Below are 18,883 nucleotides of genomic sequence, written 5' to 3'. Positions count from 1 at the left end.
ATATATCATCATATATATATATATATGTCATCCTATATGTGTCATCATAGGATACAAAATATGTGTTATCTTCTAATTAATCGTATTTAATACGTACCATCAAATAAGTTTTCTTATAATTAATAATATTTTATACGTACAATCATATAAATAATTACATAAATTATATTTTAAAATTTAATGTGAAATATAAAAACCATAATTTAAGTTAGTGTTTGAAATTGGGTTTTGTATTGTATTTTTCTTATATATATTAAAAACATTTTTATAATAGTTATTGGAAAATATGTTAGTAAAAATCAAATTTTGAATATATGCTTATTTTTGAATGAATTTTTGATATAAATCAATTTTAAATTATTATTTTGATTTGAATATATATATCAAGTAATATAGATCCATTACTTTTTAATATAATTTAATAGATTTCCAATTTTTTAGTAGCATAAACCCTTTAGTTTTTTTTTTAACTTACTGCTATCCATGTTTCCAAACAGTACTATTTTTAACTACTATCCATATTGCCAAACAATCTCAATGTGTACTTCAACTTTAATAATATAGATGAAAAATTTAGCAAAAGAAGTTAAATAAATAAACATAACGAAAAAAAAATTGAAAGGGAAAGAGTCAGAGATGCATGTCTTTCACGTGTTGAGATGTAGTTAATGTTAAGACATCACTATTCACTACCAGGCAAGGTGCATTTCTCCATAAGTCTTTAAGGTTTTCGTCGCTTTCTCTCGTTTCCTAACAATTCTGTTTTGACCCAGCCTCTCTCCCTCTAAATAAAGTTAATACGCTTCTCTTATATTCCGTGAATAAGATAATTAATTCATGCATCTCACGTTTTCTCTGTCGATATTACTTTTCAAGCTAACCAATTCGCCTACCTTCCACGTACCAACTTCCCTTCTTTTGGTCTTTAGTCTCACATCTAAACTAATTGTAAAAACAAAAAAAAAACTCTTTTTTTTTGTCTCAACACATTAAATGTGTCATTTTAAAAAGTTGAAATAAATTGATGGTCTCTTTTTTTTTTCCGTCGAATAAAATTTCATTCCATGTGAAACACACGTTCTGATACACAAACTGGCGGATAATACAACGTCCCCAGAAGCAAGAACCCAAACAACAGGCAGCTAAAACCCACACCGGAGTGACTTACGACCACAACACAACACAACCAATCAAAGCAAAGAAACTAGAAACACCAACTAAAAACAACAAGCTAAAACTAACTACACAAAGCATAGAACAATCCAAAGCAAGAAACCTCCTGAATAGCACAAAGCAATGATCTGGAAGTATCGATGCTGCCCTCGGCCAACCATACGATACACTCCACTTGTAGAACCCAAGACTCTACGTCTTCCCAACTCGGATTTATCGCTGCCGCCTATGGCCTGCCGAACGATACCATCCCCACTCGTAACCAAGAACCACGACTTCATAACCCGACAAGAGGAATCGCTTCACGATACACACAACTTTCGGATACGGCTGGACTGCACTCTTTGACGTCCACTATTTACCTAGATAGAAGCCCGCCAAAAACTCCCCACAACCAAGCCTCGTCAAATCTCAATCAAATAAGAACAATGACATACCAAACCGACGAGAGATCATTGCATTTACCAAAACAGGAAGAGAAATTTGCGACTGAAATTGTCAAACACCAAACAACGGAACTGAGCCTCACTGCGACTGCCAGACTTCTAAACTCAGAGGCGCATTCCTGTGTCGGCCTCAGAACCTACGGCACTGGCACACTCTTTAGCCACAAACGATGAACCAGAATGTCAGACGACAAAAGACGGGTCTTGACTACAAAGCACAAACCAATAGGCCAGATATTGTTTCCAACGATGTCGAGCTCGTACCACCCGCTAGGGTAGGAATTCCTCACCAGCGTTGGTATGAGCCCCACCATGTACCGACGACCAGGTAATCTCCTACGATTGACCCAAGAATCAGGTAGCAAATCGCCTTCCACTCTCCATCGAAAATCTCCTCTGTGTCTCATTGTCCCATTGGAAGGGAGATCCACTGTGAAGGAGTTGTCTTCCATATTTATGCGCCATCGCCGAGTTGGACTCACCATGGATCTGAAGATTGAAAACCAGATCTGATTTATCCAACCTCCCTAAAAGCCGACTCCCTCCTCCTCTGCCTACTCATGAGTCTCACCGCTGCTCCAGATACAGCCAAAGACCGTCTCCGTTAAGAAGAAGACACATCTCCGGTTAGGTCTAAGGTGACCCAGAACCGCTAATATATCGACAGAGAGAGGCAGTAGAGAATAGAGCAAAGGAAAACAGAGAAATAAGGGATTAGAGGGGCCTCCGGCACCGGCAAACGCCGGACCGGAGTTAGGTTTGCTTAGGCGGCGGCTGTTCGCTTTCTTCTTCGCGAGAGAGAAAGGTTTTTAGGCGATGGTCTCTATATATATTTTTTTTTCTGTTTTAGTGTCAAGATTCGTACCTTTAAACGTGCTACTTCCTACTCAAATATTGAGCAATAAATAGAACTAAAATTCAAAAACGTATCACAATTAGACACACAATCGAAGTAGAAAAAAAATAAATGAGGTAATATACTAATATCAGTCTAGATATTTTTAAGATGTCAAATACAACACTTTTACATGGAATGTGTCATTGTGAGACGTTTAAGCTCGAGTAAGTAAAGTTTTCTTAGATGCTCAACTAAATCCCAATATTATACAAGCATTTTTTATTTTGAAGAAAATCCATTTCACAAGTAAAGATTTTTTTCTTGCAATTTTCACAAAATATGCGTATTTAAATAAATTACAAAAGTAGAAGGAACTAAATGGTTTTGTGTGGCCCAAGTATTTAACTTTTGGTGGGCTTAAAGAAACGTAAGCCCAAAAGTTTGTTCGTCCTCCAAATTCTTATCTTGTTTTGGAGCGATTGCTTGTTTGTTTCAGTGAGTTATGGATGGACACATATGAAGGAGACCTAGAATTCAACAGAGAAGAATCAACTATTGGACCTTTAAGCCCAATATTGGTTTTACGTTCTTTATTTATAAAGCCCATTAAGTGTGAGTCTATCTTCTTGACGGCATTCAAATTCAAAGCCTGTTTTCCTTTTTTTTTTTGAAAAAATGTTAAATTAATTCAAACAAAAAATCTGTTTTACAGAGAAGGCATATAATCGTGTCTTCTTCCTACCAAAGTCCACACAAAAATCGTCCCAGGAAAACCGTTCTCGTGACGGTTAATGGCGATCGTAAGTGCGATTTTTTCTCCTTCCCACTGATCAAAATTTGGCTCTGATCAAAGCAACAACTAGTGTTTCTGGTGATGCATCTACAATCCAAACGTCATCATGGTGATTGCAGTGATGAAAATAGCCATGGTTATGGCTCTTCTCCAACGACAAATACATAGTATTTTGTCATTTCTCTTTCTCGTAACCATGGTGGTTGTGGAGGGATTCGTCTTGATGATGATGATCATTAATCAGAATCTGGATTTTCAGGGTTTGAGATCAGTTCATCCATCGTCAACAAGAGGTCTAACGCAACAACATTCGGTACGTAACATGTTATTTGAATACATTCACGGTGTCGGTACAGGACAGTCTTACGGCAAGTTCACTATGACATCTTCTATCTCCGTGGTGGAAAAGGTCCACTGCGATGATATCTTGCTTATTCATCGCTATAGATGGTGCCTTGGCCGAAGAATTTGGGATCCAGGAAAGTTACAAGCTTTTATGAAGCAACTACATCACAAGATCAAGATGAGAAGATCAATTTTAGGAGAAACAAGAATCTTTTAAAATCTATATTTCGATACAATATATTTGGTATCGAAATATGGATAAATCTGCATTATCGTTGAAGCCATGTAAACCACCATGGAAAAAACGATCTTCCAAAATAGAAAATGAAGCCTTTTTGTTGTACGGCGACGTTCTTATAGTCGTTGAAAGTTGGTTATCCCAGTTTTTAGTTTTTGCAGTTGAATCAATATATTGGATTCAAAACTGGAAAATATCTATAGTTCTAAACTGGGATAAGATCAACATAATACAACAAAAGGAAGTGGTGTTTATGATGCGATGCAAATTTAAAGCTCGCAGAAGAACTGATAGAGTTGATACTCTATCAAAAAAGAAGACCGTGGAGGAAAAGCATATTTACAAGTTAATTCTTTTGATCTAGTGTTGTTTACTCTTCATCTTGATTATGCTATTAGTTGTGTTTTATTATCTTATGTATTGTATATGTATTTGTTTCTGTTACATTCTAATTAATAAATTCAAGTTGATAAAAAAAAAAAAAATCGTGTCTTCTTCCTCACTGAAGCAAAAAAGAGTGCGTTGAATAAGCTTCACACCTTCTTAATACTTCTTCTCGCTGTGTATTTGCTTCATCTTGAGCGTTGACGGTACCAACCAATACGGATGTCGAAAGAGGGATCGGAGTTCCGTATTAAGCGGGACAGAACCTGTACCAGGAAGGAATCGTGACGCCGAACGCTATCTATAGAGATCCGTTGGGTGCTCTGATCCATCAAACGATATATCTATTATCGCTATTGGTAGATCTTTGTTAAATTAAATGTTGTCGTCTTTTCATGCCTGTAATTTTTGTGATTCTATGTTGTTTCCTCTGTATTAAAGGTAGTTCCATTCACGTGATTGATTATTTCATGCAGGTTGCTGATGTCTGGTGATGGAACCGCCACAGTGGAAGCAACCAAGCTTCGCACTCCATGCTTGATAAAATGCACTTTTTTCTTCTTCTTGTTAAATATTGCATGTGAAGTTGAGTCGTTCTGTTGCATCGTGCATGTACCGAACTAAATTGAAAGATTAAGAATCACACCTATAAAATGTGTGTTAAACGGAGTATATACAATTGTCTAGTGATTCATCAATTGAACAGTCCATGTCTCGACTCTTGTCTCTTCTTCGTTATGAAACAAGACTCTTCACGTATAGATGTTTTGCACTCTTTAAGAACAAAAAGGTAATGACGGTGTGATGGGCTGTTCTGACCCGTTTGAGCCCGCCATACTTTAAGCTAAGCTGCTCGGTAGCCCGGCTTGTTCTGCTTTATGGTTTTCAAGCTCTACTCTGGTTTGTGAAATGGACTCCCTAAAATCATCACATTTCTTCCCTCTCCTCGTTGGCTCACTCACAGGTACTTACTTTTTTTTTTTTTGCTTAAACATAGTACTTAGTTTAGTGGAAAACTTCAATATATAGTAGACGGCATACGGCACACGAACATTTGTGGAGATCCCAGAATTTGCTTAAATTGATAATGTCACAATTATCATAATAGTGATAATATGTTTAGTTCACCTATTAGATAAATCAGCAGGGTTTGATATGCAAAAATCTTTATCAATTGAAGTTTATAAATATTATTACTATATTGTTTCCAGAGTTTTTTCTTTAAAAAACATAACTATTCATGTATTTATGTCTTTTCCTAGATTTTATCTAAAGATGGTCCCAAACTGAACAAAATATGATTCATAGTCGTGGTGTAGACATGTCAAGATTGTACTATTGGTTGTGTTTCTTAAACTCCTAGACAGTGAGTATTCTGGTATACTTCCCAGTCAATCGAGATCATGTAGATAATTGCAACTTATGTTTATAATACGCCACTGCTTTTGTTTTGTCTTCTCTTTGTTGACATTAATTTGCTCCTTGTTCTGTTTGGGTTTACAAAAGCATAACATTTGTCTGATAGGTCTTTGATTAGGGAAACATCAAGTCATGTGAATAATCCTTTAGCAACTTGAATAAGTTCATTCTTTTTAAAAATGGAGACTGGTAAACTAATAAACAGGGAGTTGCGTGGAAAGGTGAAAAGGAGGATAAATTTTTAGTGCAATACAGATGTACAACTGTAGTTGTCACCGAGCATATGCCTTGTCTGTTGGTTTCAGTGTTCAAAGCTTATACTCTTCTGTTTTGTTGGAATCCGGGAACAGTCATAGTTGCCTCTTCAGAGTGTGAAGTGGCTTAATTGGTTAGGTTCTTTGGGACCATTTAGATGTCTATCAATAGCAAGAATTTTAATCCCTTTCACGAAGTTTTGGGATTAGTTCTTAGCTATAAATGTCTAATCATGCCTCAAATAAAGGTCAATTAAGGAAGATACAACTGAATCTTTGATGGGGTCCATGATTGACAGTTCTTTTCAAGATACGTGTAGGATTTGCTTAGAGTTTGGAGAAGAAGAGGACCACAAGAGGAAAACATAACATGTGATGCGAGTAAAACTGCTCCTATATCAAACCCATTTGGTTGTCCAAAAAAAAGAAAAGAAAAATCAAACCCATTTGTTATTTATCATTTTGTCTCAGAAAGCTGAAGCTGATCCTCGAGTCACTCCCTCACAAGGGGTTTTGCTTCTTCACACGCAACCTATACACAAAATATCAAACTCTTTTTTGGGTATTTTATCTATATTTTAATATATTGCCAAAAACTTCCAGATCTTTTGGACAGGGGACTAGAGCATGCAATTTAGTGACCTAGTTCACGTATACTTCCCCATAGTAGTTTCGACCAGTTTTATTACCAACTTCAGATTATTTTTCGTAAAGGGTGTCAAAATAGACATCAGGATAAGGTTGATGATGATTATGTACATGTTTAGTAATTAATTATGGGGTTTAGGTTTGTGTTGTCATCAAGAAATGAATATGGGGAGTGTCACATCTATAGTTTTGCTTAGAGTCTCTAGGCAACATGTCTTTGCTGACTGACCTCATTCTCCTCTTTTAATGCTTTGTTAGAAGCCTTATGGGAACAGGCAAGAGCCATAAAGATATTCTGGCTCTTGAACTAAATAAACAAAATTTGATGAAACAAAATTATAAAAATACTCTCTTGTGTTATTTGAGTTTGTTTACCCAACTAGTTTCCTTCTTGTTTTATGTAGTTTAATTATGGTGTGGTGGTTGGGAGAAAAAAAGAAAAGGATTGGATTCAAGAGATTTATACAGTTCTTTTGATATGCACTTTCTAGTGCTTCTTGTGAAAATGTTCTTAATCTTGTTAATAAATCTCGCCTATTGTTTTCTCTCAAAATTTTCGGCTACTCCAGAGTAATGATCAACCAAGTCTTTGATTTATTGCTCAATAGCTTTTATATCACGTTTGGTTCTTGCTTCGTTTGTTTATGTTTATGTTTATCATTTTTTTTTTTTTTTTTGAAACACACTTATATTAAAAACCTTAACCGAAGTTAGGTGCAGCCATAATGGCAAGTTCAACATTCAGACTCTGTTTTGCTAAGCTGTCGGCAACTGTATTTCTCTCACGTGAGATCCAGTTGAAAGAAATAACATCAAAAGATTATCATTTCTTATTTGTGATTTTTCTTGAGAAAATATCACTTTGTATTTTTGTTTGCCTTTCGTAGTTTCTCTTTAGCGTGTAACGTTCACGAATAAGTTTACGAGTGCGTCTTTATCTTCTTCTTTTATTTTTGATAGTATATTTTGTTGTTTTTTTTTTGTTATCTTTGCGATTGTCTTTTGCATATGTATGTCTGCATAAAGAAAAATTTTAGTTGCTAAAACATTCGCATTAGCATTAAATTTCAACGTTTTGCATTTGTATTTTTTTGTTTGCGTGCAGCTTTAATTTGTTATTATGCACATTTGTTATTACCAATTTGGTTATTAACCGCTAGAGTAGGTAAGTAAATCTATGAGGAATATACATATGAATATAACATACATATATATTGAATTAATTAATTAAATCTATGATTAAAAAAAAGGAATATACATACACATATATTGAATTTGGTTGGTGGAAGTGACACATAACTATGCAATATGAGTGAAAAGGGCGTGTGTGCAATGATGATTTGTGAAAGTGTGTGGATCTCCCACGTCTCCTAACTCGCAGCCCACTTGGAATTTTATGCAAATTTGAATTTCACAAAAACAAGTCAGCATTATACGACTCTTTCCAGATTCTACCTTCTCTTGCTTCTTTTCTTTTCTTAATTTTTATTTTCATGAATATACACATGTATTTGTGTGGGTGTTACTTCTTAATAATCTAATTTTTTTTTTGAAGATAAAGATGAAATTCTTAATAATCTAATTAAACCGCTAAAAAGGTAAATTTGAGATGCACTTTGATTCTTCTCACTAAGCTGAATAACTTATGTTATGATCTTCTACTTCTCAAATAACGGGGTTGTGTTTCAAACAGGGGAAACTTGCGTCGCGAAGGACTAAAATGCAGTTCGGATACTATATGGGTAATATATGTGCACATAACACTACCACGATCGTCATTGTGACTGCGAACTACAGGGGGAGTAGAGATGAAAGTCGGCTCTCATTATCGGACTACTATTGTATTTGTATATCACTCTTACTGTATTTGTGTTAAAAAACGGAACCATTTAAAATATATCACATATATAATATATATCAGATATCAAAATTAATACTATATTGGGATATTTTTTTCATGAAAATATAGGTTGGATAACTACAAACTTAATTATAGTGGAATTGAATGGTTATATAAGTTTGGGAATTAGACAACCACTAACCGGTTAACTAAGAAGATTATGTCCTTCAAGAAAGAGATATCACTTTTTCCATATGGTAGAATTTCTTTTTATTTCATAGCCATTCAATAGAATTTTACATAGAAAAATAATTTTATGTTAGCTATAGAAATAATTGTTTTGCTAACAGACTTATTTATACAACGTTCTTTTCTCTCTATATATGTTGTTCTAATATAACAAAAACAGGACTTTAGCGAAATACTATAATTATTTTTTGACAGATTTTATCGTTACTATTTATACCCTATGATTTTGATAAAACAACAAGTTAGATATATATATTTCATACCACTTAGAGACTTAGAGTATATATACGTTACACCACACATGTTTATCTCTTATTATTATTTTATTTTCTTATGAAACTTATTCTCTTTTTAATTTACAATATTTAATTGTTGAATCATATTTGTTATGAAAGAGTATTATATTGCAAAATTCGGTGTAAAATGCGGGCCAAATCCAATATATATTATCCCAACGCATAATCCGAGTCAAAGAAGTAACTTGTGGGGAAAACCGAACAAAATATTTGAACAAATCCACTATCAACTATCGAATAGCAATAATGGCGTACGACCTATATTTTCTCTACGGGTCGGGAAAAATATTCTCTACCTTTCCTTGTGGCATACGGTACATGAAAACAATCCTTAAAATATCATAACATTATAAAAAAGTTGTTGATTAATATGACTCAATCGATAGTCAGTAAGATGATTAAGATTGCTTGCAAGTACAAGAAATCGCAACTATATGCTTACCACCACTAGTATCGAATATGCGAGTCGTGTGAATTAGCAGATTTAAGATATTATCGGGGTAACCTAGCCATGTTTGTTTACTTGAAAACCTAGTTTTAGGCACGTATCAGAATGCCTATACCGAAGCTTTCAAAAATATAATTCCTTAAAGATTTATGTCTTATAAATAATATAGGTTTATATGAAATAATAACAGAGTAGTTTTTTTTTGACATCATAACAGAGTAGTTCTGTTATGTATCACATTATAATATCGCATTTTTGATTTTTACAAAAAAAAAAGAAATAAGTTATCGCACTTATGTTTGGAAACATTGCCAATATTTATAGGTTAGGTTTTCCAAGGCATAAAAATAGTGGAGATGAATGTAAGACTTAATAAATGTATCTCTCCTTACGTCGCTGTTTCATTAATTCGAATATGTAATTGCGTAGTTGCAAAAAAAATTGCGCAGTTTTCTTTGGTAGGTTTTGTGTCTCACTAGGTCGAACACTTACCAGACCGTTACCTAACTTTCCAATTTAGTTACGTAAGGCATAGTAATTGGATGGAGACAAAAGTAACATATGCTGTTGAACACACAACTCAGTAACTCACATAGAATGTTTTTTTTTTTCAGTTTGGAGTAGGTTTGAAGATTGGAATGGAATCTTAGATAGATAGAGAGAGATTTGATACTCTTCGAATATATTATCCTCGCGGAATCTTGTTCTTATTTTTTGATTCTTTGAAGCTCTTCCTTTTGCTCATAAATTTAGTTATAACTTTCCATCTACTTTTTTGTTTGAATCTATTCCTGCATAAACTTTACTTGTAGTCCTTCCATGTTAGAATCCTATGACGACAGGGATTGTTTCTCCGTATTCTCAAAAAAAAAATCATTAAAAATATATATAATCTTGACTTTATATCTTTTATATATTTGTCCTAGTAATACAATTTCAAGAAGATTGAATAGTCGATGTTAACGACGACAAAAAAAAAATAGTCAATGTTAACAAAAAAATACTAAACTTGCTCTCGTTTACTCTATACTGGTTTTTCCAAAACAGTGTTTTTTAAAAACAAATATATTATTAAATAGTACAAGATGTAACAAAAAGATTAATATAATTTATCTTTTAAATACTATACTTTTTATTTTGAATTAAATATATAATTGAATCGAAATAAATTATTTAAAACATAATTCAACATGAAAGTTAAGTTGGATTCAATATGCTCTAAAAATTTTAAAACACACAAAACTTGAAAATTTTCTATAAAGTGAAAGTTTTCGAAAATTTCAATAGGACTATGTTGCATCATAATGAAATGAGCACATAGGATACATTTTTGAATGTTAGTCGTAAACAATGCACCAAGTTTTTTGGCACACGGTTTGTTGAATTGTGGAGCCAAATGTCACCTGATCGATATACGTACCTTGAGTTATGGAGCCAAAAACAATAAGGTTATTTGGTAAATGAATTATGTACCACAATTATTCATAGCCCTACTTGCCTCATCACTTAATAAAAGTTGACTATTATATAAAACAGTAATTTCAAATAATTTACTGTTAATTAGTTTTAAATGCGAAACTATTGATAAATTTAAATTTAACACGGTATCATAATTATCCGACATCATCCCATTAATATTATTTCTATAATTGTCAATGCTTGAACGTGATATAAAGTGTTAATTAAAAAAATTCATATTGGTAATTAAAAAATAATTAACTAATATACAAAATAGTGTAATTCGCTTATCGCCAATTTGAAACTTATAATAACTAGATACTTTCTCCGCGCTACGCGCGGCTAATATATTTAAATTTGTCATATTTATCATTTTTATTTATATGTAAATTTTTGTATATTAAATTATATATAACTAATTTTAAAATTTGATTTTTTTTTTATATTTTCAGTTTGAAGTAAGTAATTCTATTATATGTAACACAATTAACTAATAAAATATGAAGAATCAAGTCCGATATTTTAAAGTTATGTAAAAAATATATAATTATGTATAGAACATAAATTATCTTAGTTTAAAAAATCAGAATCTCATCTCGAATAAATTCACGAAAAGAAAAAGTACTCCAATAACCTACTTAAAATATAAAACCTCTTTTTCAAAAAATGCGTACTTAATAATATTCTTTTACATGTAATAGTTGAAAACTGACAATTGAATATCGATCTAGAATATTATTTTAATATATCTAATTGTAAAATATTAATTGTAATAAACAAATTTTGAATTTTGTAATATTACATGAATTAGAAGTCTTTAAATTCTAAAATCTATTTTATTAACATAATATATTTTTTATTCATTTATTATTTTGACGTTACAAAATATTTATTTAGTTTTATTTGTATATTAATTTTTTAATAATTTAGTTTATTTTTAAGTAATTTTAAAATATCAAGAATATAATATATTTAAAATTATTTATTTAAATATATTTAAAAATGATGTCTCATTTTTATGTGCGTTTGAGTGGAGCATTTTTAATTTGTAGTTTCTATATTTAAGCACATCAACATTGATCATTTACGTCGGTCATGCTTTAGACCATCTCCAATGTATTCTTCTATTTTTCTCTAAAATAGAGGAATTTTATAATATAGATGTATTTGTCTCCGATGTATTTTTCTATTTTCTCTCCTAAAAAATAATATTTTTGATATATTCTTTTCTAAGCTTACAAATAATTTTTTTATTTGTGAAAGTTGAAAACCAGCCCAATTTATTTTAGTATTTTATAAAATTATGATATTTTTTACACTAAATATTTTTTTACAAACTATTATGTAAATAAAAAAATATAACTATATTTATATAAATAATATATTCACAAAAAAAATTGGTAATAATTGTTTATGTAAAAAGTTAAAGGATCATTTTGTAAAAACAAATAGAAAATGTGACATAGCAAAAATATAGTTTTTCATTGACCGATTATTTTCGCTCAAGAATATCATGAGGGAATGCTTCCGGTCGGTTCATGTCGGGCCACATAAATTCTAATGATACCAACACTTATTTGGAGGTGATGATAACTTAGGAATATTTAACCGTCTAGGAGATGTATTTCGAAGCATTAAGAGGGTTACAGCCATTGTGTGATGAGATTAATTAAACTTGTGCTTTAATAGTCTAGTGAAGAGGATGATGGTCGTGGCTGCTTCGGGCCAAAAAAATTGCAAAACTTGATAGTATTTTATTTTAAATTTGAAAGCATACAGCTAGTGGCAAATATAGCTCAACTATTATAACTTCTACTGATATTGGGACAGTCTAACCTAGAAGCGTTTGATTATAGCTCTGTTCGTTTAACGAACGCGGAACAGAGACGCGGCGTCATAGATTTGTTCATAAGTTTTCCGGTGTTGCCGCTGAAGAGAGACGCGGCGTCAGAATAAAAGAAGCTTTCCGGTGTTGCCGCTAACGCCAAAAAAAGTAGCGACCATTATTCCTCATTTCTCGCTCCTCTGTGCGACTGAAAACAAAAGATTTCTTCCCCTGTTCTTCTCTCTTCCCCTTTGGATACTCCTTTTTTCATTCTGAATTTTGAACTCTAGCCGCTGCCGCAGCGTTCGTTTAACGAACGGGGCTTATGCAGTGTTTAGAAATAGTTTTGAACCAACCAATAATTTCCCTAAATTTTACATATGTAAGAAACTGTTAGTTCGCACATGAAACACTTGTATTTCTTCAAATTACAACGTTTAAATTTACTTGTGCCGTACGGCTGTGTTTACCAATACCTACAACGGACATAGATATATTATATATCCATGAACCTTCAACTATACTTAAAACAAAGGAAATATCAACTTCCTTCATACTTCGTAAAGAGAAAATTGACATACCTATCACAACCTGTAATGAGTTTCCTAGAGAAGTTCTTTGTAGGTCCATGCCTTCAACATCTAGATAACCTGGCCCTATCTGATAGATTCAGCGCTTCTCATAAAATCTCAACTTGGTCTTGAGAGACCTGAGCTTTTCATTCCAAGGGAAAACATCCTCCAAGAGAGAAACATGATACATATATGATGCGAGCTTCGATTCTGTAATCTCTGTCGTCAATAAGTCCCCTGAGATCTCTATGGTTTCTCTTAATAACTGTGAACATGTGTTAGCTCATCTCATAGTATCCCAACCTCGGCTTTGAAAGATCTGCGTGATCTTTCCAGGGGCAAGCACCTCACAGGAAGGAGCCTGACTCGAATATAAAATATCTTGCAAGCTCTCCTGAGTTACTAAACCTGATTCACCTACTCCTAACTAAAGCTTCACTACACACAACATTCATTTGGTAAGATCCCATCTTCTTTCATTTTCCTAAACAACACATCAGCCTCACGCCGTAAGCCTTTCTTATACAACCCCAACATCATCGTAGTGTACGTCCAAATATCAGGCACACGTCCTTTCAGATTAAGGCTACAATACAAACCCCAAGCATGTGCAACCTCACCAGCTTTACACATCCCGCGAATGATGATATTATACGTAACTATATCACCCTCCATCCCACTCTTCTCCATACCCTCCAACATCACCAACGCTTTCTCCACCTTCCCATTATCACACAAACCATGCAACAAAACATTGTAAGTGACAATATTAGGAGACACACCAGAACCAACCATCCTTCTCAAAATCTCTTCTGCAACATTAACCTTTCCAGCTAAACAATACCCCTGGATAAGAATCGTATAAGTCACCACATTCCTAATCACCCCTCTCCGAGACATCTCGCAGAAGAGCTTCATCCCATAATCAACCTTCCTAGACTTGCAAAACCCATTAATGAGAATACTATAAGTCACCACATCAGGGAAGCAGCGCTTGCTAGCCATATACTCAAACATCCGCTCCGCTTCATCTAACCGACTGTACACACAAAGCCCATCGATAAGCAAACTGTAAGTAACAACATCAGGCTCCAGAGACCTTCTAACCATCTCCATGTAAAGCTCCTCAGCCTCCAAAAGACTCCCTCTTTTCACAAAAGCGTCAATCAACGCGTTGAAAGTAAACACGTCAGGGCTAAGACCACTCTCACTCATACACCTCACCATCTTTAAAGCCTCACCCCATCTACTTGCGTTACAAAGTCCCGAGATAAGAGAGTTGTATGTAACTACATCAGGTCTGCATTCTTTGATCTGCCTCTATCCGGTGATACCAAACGATTCACTTGTTCAGTCGTCGTCACGGCTCGTTTTCTTGACAAACTACAGAGATAAAAGGAGCATGATAACTTCAGTCTTTATTCTATCTAGGAAACCCAACAAAATCATAGATGTACTTGTTCATTGAATAAAGAATGTGATAACTCACTGAAACAAATTCTCATTTTTGTGATATTCAGCGTCTCGATCTTAGACTCCATCAGTCAAGGTTTTACACCTAAATAAAACCCAAGCAGAAACAATATGTTAATGTGAACAACAACAACCACCACACAAAACTATAAATGAACATGTTACATAGCAAAGCAAAAATACAAACTTTCGATGAATCTCTTTTAAGCTATATCAAACTTGCAATTAAACGTGGATAGGCATAATGATTCAAAAGCTTAGGGAAGGTCCTGAATTGTTCTAAATGGATGCAGTGTTATTAGCTGACTATGTATTTCTAATAAACGTAAGGCAAAGCATTTTTTTCCGATTCAAAGATCCCTTTAAAAAACTTTATTATCTATTCGTTTTTTCAGAATTTTTTTTTTTAGAAAACAACGATAAATATTTAAAGGTCAGGAGAAGGATGTTGAAACCCTTTCATGAAGATGGTGAAACCTACAAATTCAACATTCTTCTTGATGTTCCTTGAATCCCAAAAGCGGAGGATCCGGCCAACAACCACCTGAGAAGTCGAACCAAGGCAGAGATCGTCGAAGGTTGAAGAGGAGAGGCTGTTTGAGCAACAGTAGCAGCAGAGGAGGACATTGTCGATGATGATTGGTTGAAATCTGTGCCGGTTCAACAAAGCTTTGACTTGATATGAGATACACTGCTCCAGTGTGTCATATGAATATATATATATAGGGGAGAACTTCGCATAGGTTATTAAACGCAACCATAATTGATTGTCTGAGTATCTGGGAGATGAGGAGATAGAAGAAGATAAACAGTGCATCCATTTAATCGTTGAAGACGGAAAGTTAATGTATGTGGGTGTGAGTTTTGTAGCTATGATGAAGAAATCTTAGATATAAACGGAAGAGAAAGAGAAGGCGACTTATCGGCTTCATTGCGCCAGAACAAATAAGAAAGGTCGAGATTAATGAACCTGCAGGTCCCACAAAAATGAGAGACGCTTACTCGGATGCTTTTAACCCGAAGGAAGTGAATTGCATAGAATTGGGCTTAAACAGAATCACAAAGCCCAAGCGGTTAAGTCTATCTAACGTGTATAAAAACTTGCTTCTGATTGGATGATTTTTCAATCTCACGTGGCATCCTTCTCTATTCAGTATATGTTCCTTTTAGTATAGGTTAGATACTGAACTTTAATAGACCTTACATTAAATGAACTAGTTGTACTTGTACATAGTACAATACATAACAAGAAAGAATCCCCAGAAACTTATCCTTACGAGTTAAGGAACGATTAAATCTTAATGTTACAGAAGATTAAATCTATAAGTTAAAGAATTTCAATAGTGGGGACCTTATTTGAAATCAAATCACATAATTGTTAACAATGAATGCTTTTTTCTTCTTCTTAGGATCTGAATTTGGAATGAGTAAAAATCTATGATTGTGTAGTTTCCACCGAATAATTATGACCTTTTGACATTAAAGTGATAAATACTCATGAGTCATGACACTCTAATTACGGTTTCGACACTTTTGACAAAAAGCTCTCTTCGACAGCCTCTCCATGCCATTGTTACCCTTTTTAGTTGTAATCCTCCATGCATATATGTAATCATATACACTCAGTGACTCAACTGCATAAATACACCTAATGCCGTCAATCAATAAAAATACACCTAAACACATATTAATAATTTCACGGTCACGTGCAGAGAGTAAATAAATTTCAACCGTAATAATTTCCACTTTCACAATACTAACGCTAATACCTTTCCATTAATAATAACGAGATTGCTATAGTTTCTTATTTGAATTACTTTTAGGCATGAGAATGTCGTTCATGGAGCAAAAAAGAAAAAAACAAACCAACGTTTAATAAGCTATCGCGTCTTCTTCTTTTTCCTTATTTCCAAAATGAAAATATATTTTCAGTTTGTGGTAGAATCTCCAAGTAAAGTGCATACGTGCAATGACTTGCAAACATATATTTATTGCAATAAGTGGACCGCTGGGAGAAGAATTGAAATGTTGGTTGGGAATGAAGTTAATGCATTGTTCTTGAATAAGGTGGTTAGTTACTTAGATAAAATTCAACTAGTTCAAGAAACAGATTCGTTTTCAAGTAACATGGAAAAAACCAAAGGAGAGTCGTATTAATATAAAATTATTATATAAGATAGTCAACATTAAAACTAAATTAAAGATTTCTTCTTAAACTATTGCAACTACTGGTCTCTTCATCAGAAGAGAAGATCTCCGTCGTGACTCCACTTGAAGCGTGACCGGAAGAAGGAGAGCTCGGCAAAAGGTTCAAATCCGTAGTCCTTTCTTTTCTCATGAAGTCGAAGAAGATTGGTTTGGTTTTATCTTCGGTTTGGTTTGTCGTAATTGTTTCAAGTTGGTCATTATTATATCTAAGATTCCGGTTATCTCCCTCGTCTTCGTTCTTGTCACCGGCTCTCTTCTTAAGGAAAATACGACAAAGAACCCAGTTCTGAGTGGGGCCTATAGAACTCTGAAGAGAAAAGGGAATCTATAAGTTTAGTGAAGCGACATGGTGTGGAGATAACCGGAGACTAAACCGGGAAACTGAGAGAAATAAATTTGTACCGGAGGAGAGGAAGAGAGCCGATATTCGTGCATGATCCAATCGGTTCTTGAGCCATGAGGTGGTTTGCCTTTGTAGAAGACAAGAGTTTTCTTTAAACCAACGATTTGGTTTCCTCTAGAGGTCACAACCCGTTTATCAATACCAGTAGCTTTCCAATAACCGGACTCAGTTGCTCTATTGGACCGGTTCCCATTTGGGTACTTGGCTTCCCTTGTGCTAAAGAAGTACCTCTCCTTTTCTAAGTTTCCTGTATATAGAAAAAGAGAAGATGATTTCATAATTCTAAAGCTTGTATTTGAGATTTAAACAGCCGTAAATGTACTTATGTTAATCCTAATTAAAATTAGAATTAAATTTTTGATAAATTGAAGACCACTCAACATATGTATAATAGGTCTTTAAAGTTTAGAGGCTGTGAATGTTTTACATGAGTCTAAGGTCGCTGGTTCGAAAAATAAATGGACACTAATTAATGAATTACAGCAGAAAAGCAGAAAACCAACCAGGTAAGTGCCAAGGATCAGCTTTGCAAACATCGACATCAGGAATGATGGAAGATGGTAATGGGGAAGAAAAGACTTTTCTCTTGAGATACTGAACCACAAGTTCTTCGTCAGTGGGATGAAACCTGAAACCAGGTGGCAGTCTCAAAACACCATTCTTAGCGAGATTGGTCTTATCCATGGATACAAACAGAGGAGATAGACGGGAAGAAGAAGAAGAGAGTGCGGTGTAGGTAGAGGGAAACAAGGATGGTGTGTTTTTATAAGGTAGAAGACGATACGAACAACTCCTTTTCTTTATTATTGTTTTTGGCGTAAACCATACTCAACCTGCTTCCTACTTTTGACGGCATTTTCATAAAATCTATAGTATTTTCTTTTTAATATTCATTACTATATTTTTCTTGTCTCTCAATTATTATTATTTCTAGTCGGTATCTACCTCCTCACCTTTTTTGTATCTTTGATCTGTAAAGTGAAAACTCTTCAAACATATTTTTTTTACTAGAAATCATTGTATATGCAAATTGAAAAGGACTACTTTACTAAAACAACAGCTCCATTTTTAATTCGTTTTAAGAAATTATAGCGTAATCAGGCACTCAAACAAAGTAACGTGGACGTGGTAATTTTTTACTACAGACATTAACCAACCTAAATTAAGTCGCCCATTAATTCTCTAATTTGCTTGTTAGGTTAGGTTTAAACGACGTATTCTTTTTGGTGTTGTATCTATCCAAGGCCACAGTGGCGGATGTAATGAAGGCTTACGTGAGTCATGTAACCCCTGTGAAATTAGTCTATATTTTATTTCTAGTTTAAATTTGGTGAAAAATCAAGATAAAAACTACCTAGTAAATTTGTGTTCAATCTTGTAAATGCCTTCTTATTTTTTTTCCATCTACGGATAGATACTATAAGTTGATGTATCAAACTTGTTTTTCATGACCCCTACAGAAATTATTTATATATCCGCCACTGCAAGGACACCATCCTCATTTGCGTGCTTTTGGCTTGAGAGAGTCCGAGAAGGTTTTTAATTGCGAAGGCGGGTCCGTTCAGGCCAGTCG

General features: G+C 34.0%; 2 protein-coding genes and 1 long non-coding RNA gene across 4 annotated transcripts; 1 reads left to right on the top strand and 2 right to left on the bottom strand.

Moving 5' to 3' along the window:
• The first annotated feature begins 431 nt into the window (after positions 1 to 431).
• On the top strand, positions 432 to 8,435 carry LOC103856006. Its single transcript, XR_004456035.1, has 2 exons — positions 432 to 4,576; positions 4,694 to 8,435. It is a non-coding gene; the product is annotated as an uncharacterized LOC103856006 (long non-coding RNA).
• Positions 8,436 to 13,055: 4,620 nt separating this feature from the next.
• On the bottom strand, positions 13,056 to 15,326 carry LOC103856860 (pentatricopeptide repeat-containing protein At5g16640, mitochondrial). Its single transcript, XM_033289104.1, has 2 exons — positions 15,258 to 15,326; positions 13,056 to 14,546 (listed from the first exon to the last, which is right to left on the bottom strand). The coding sequence occupies exons 1-2, from the start codon at positions 15,324 to 15,326 to the stop codon at positions 13,665 to 13,667; spliced, it is 951 nt and encodes a 316-aa protein (XP_033144995.1). The 3' UTR covers positions 13,056 to 13,664.
• A 1,471-nt stretch (positions 15,327 to 16,797) lies between these two features.
• LOC103856005 (NAC domain-containing protein 83) lies at positions 16,798 to 18,148 on the bottom strand. 2 transcript variants are annotated; one of them, XM_009133075.3, is made up of 3 exons: positions 17,814 to 18,148; positions 17,310 to 17,557; positions 16,798 to 17,232 (listed from the first exon to the last, which is right to left on the bottom strand). In XM_009133075.3, the coding sequence occupies exons 1-3, from the start codon at positions 17,992 to 17,994 to the stop codon at positions 16,897 to 16,899; spliced, it is 765 nt and encodes a 254-aa protein (XP_009131323.1). In that variant the 5' UTR covers positions 17,995 to 18,148; the 3' UTR covers positions 16,798 to 16,896. The 2 variants fall into 2 exon arrangements, with proteins under 2 accessions (XP_009131323.1, XP_009131324.1); XM_009133076.3 differs by having other exon boundaries at positions 16,798 to 17,214; positions 17,814 to 18,130.
• Positions 18,149 to 18,883: the final 735 nt, after the last annotated feature.

Source organism: Brassica rapa, chromosome A03 (genome assembly GCF_000309985.2).
Source record: "Brassica rapa cultivar Chiifu-401-42 chromosome A03, CAAS_Brap_v3.01, whole genome shotgun sequence".
Lineage (NCBI taxonomy): Eukaryota > Viridiplantae > Streptophyta > Magnoliopsida > Brassicales > Brassicaceae > Brassica > Brassica rapa.
The sequence above is the reverse complement of the archived record's forward strand: the minus strand, read 5'-3'. Positions and strand labels throughout refer to the sequence as shown.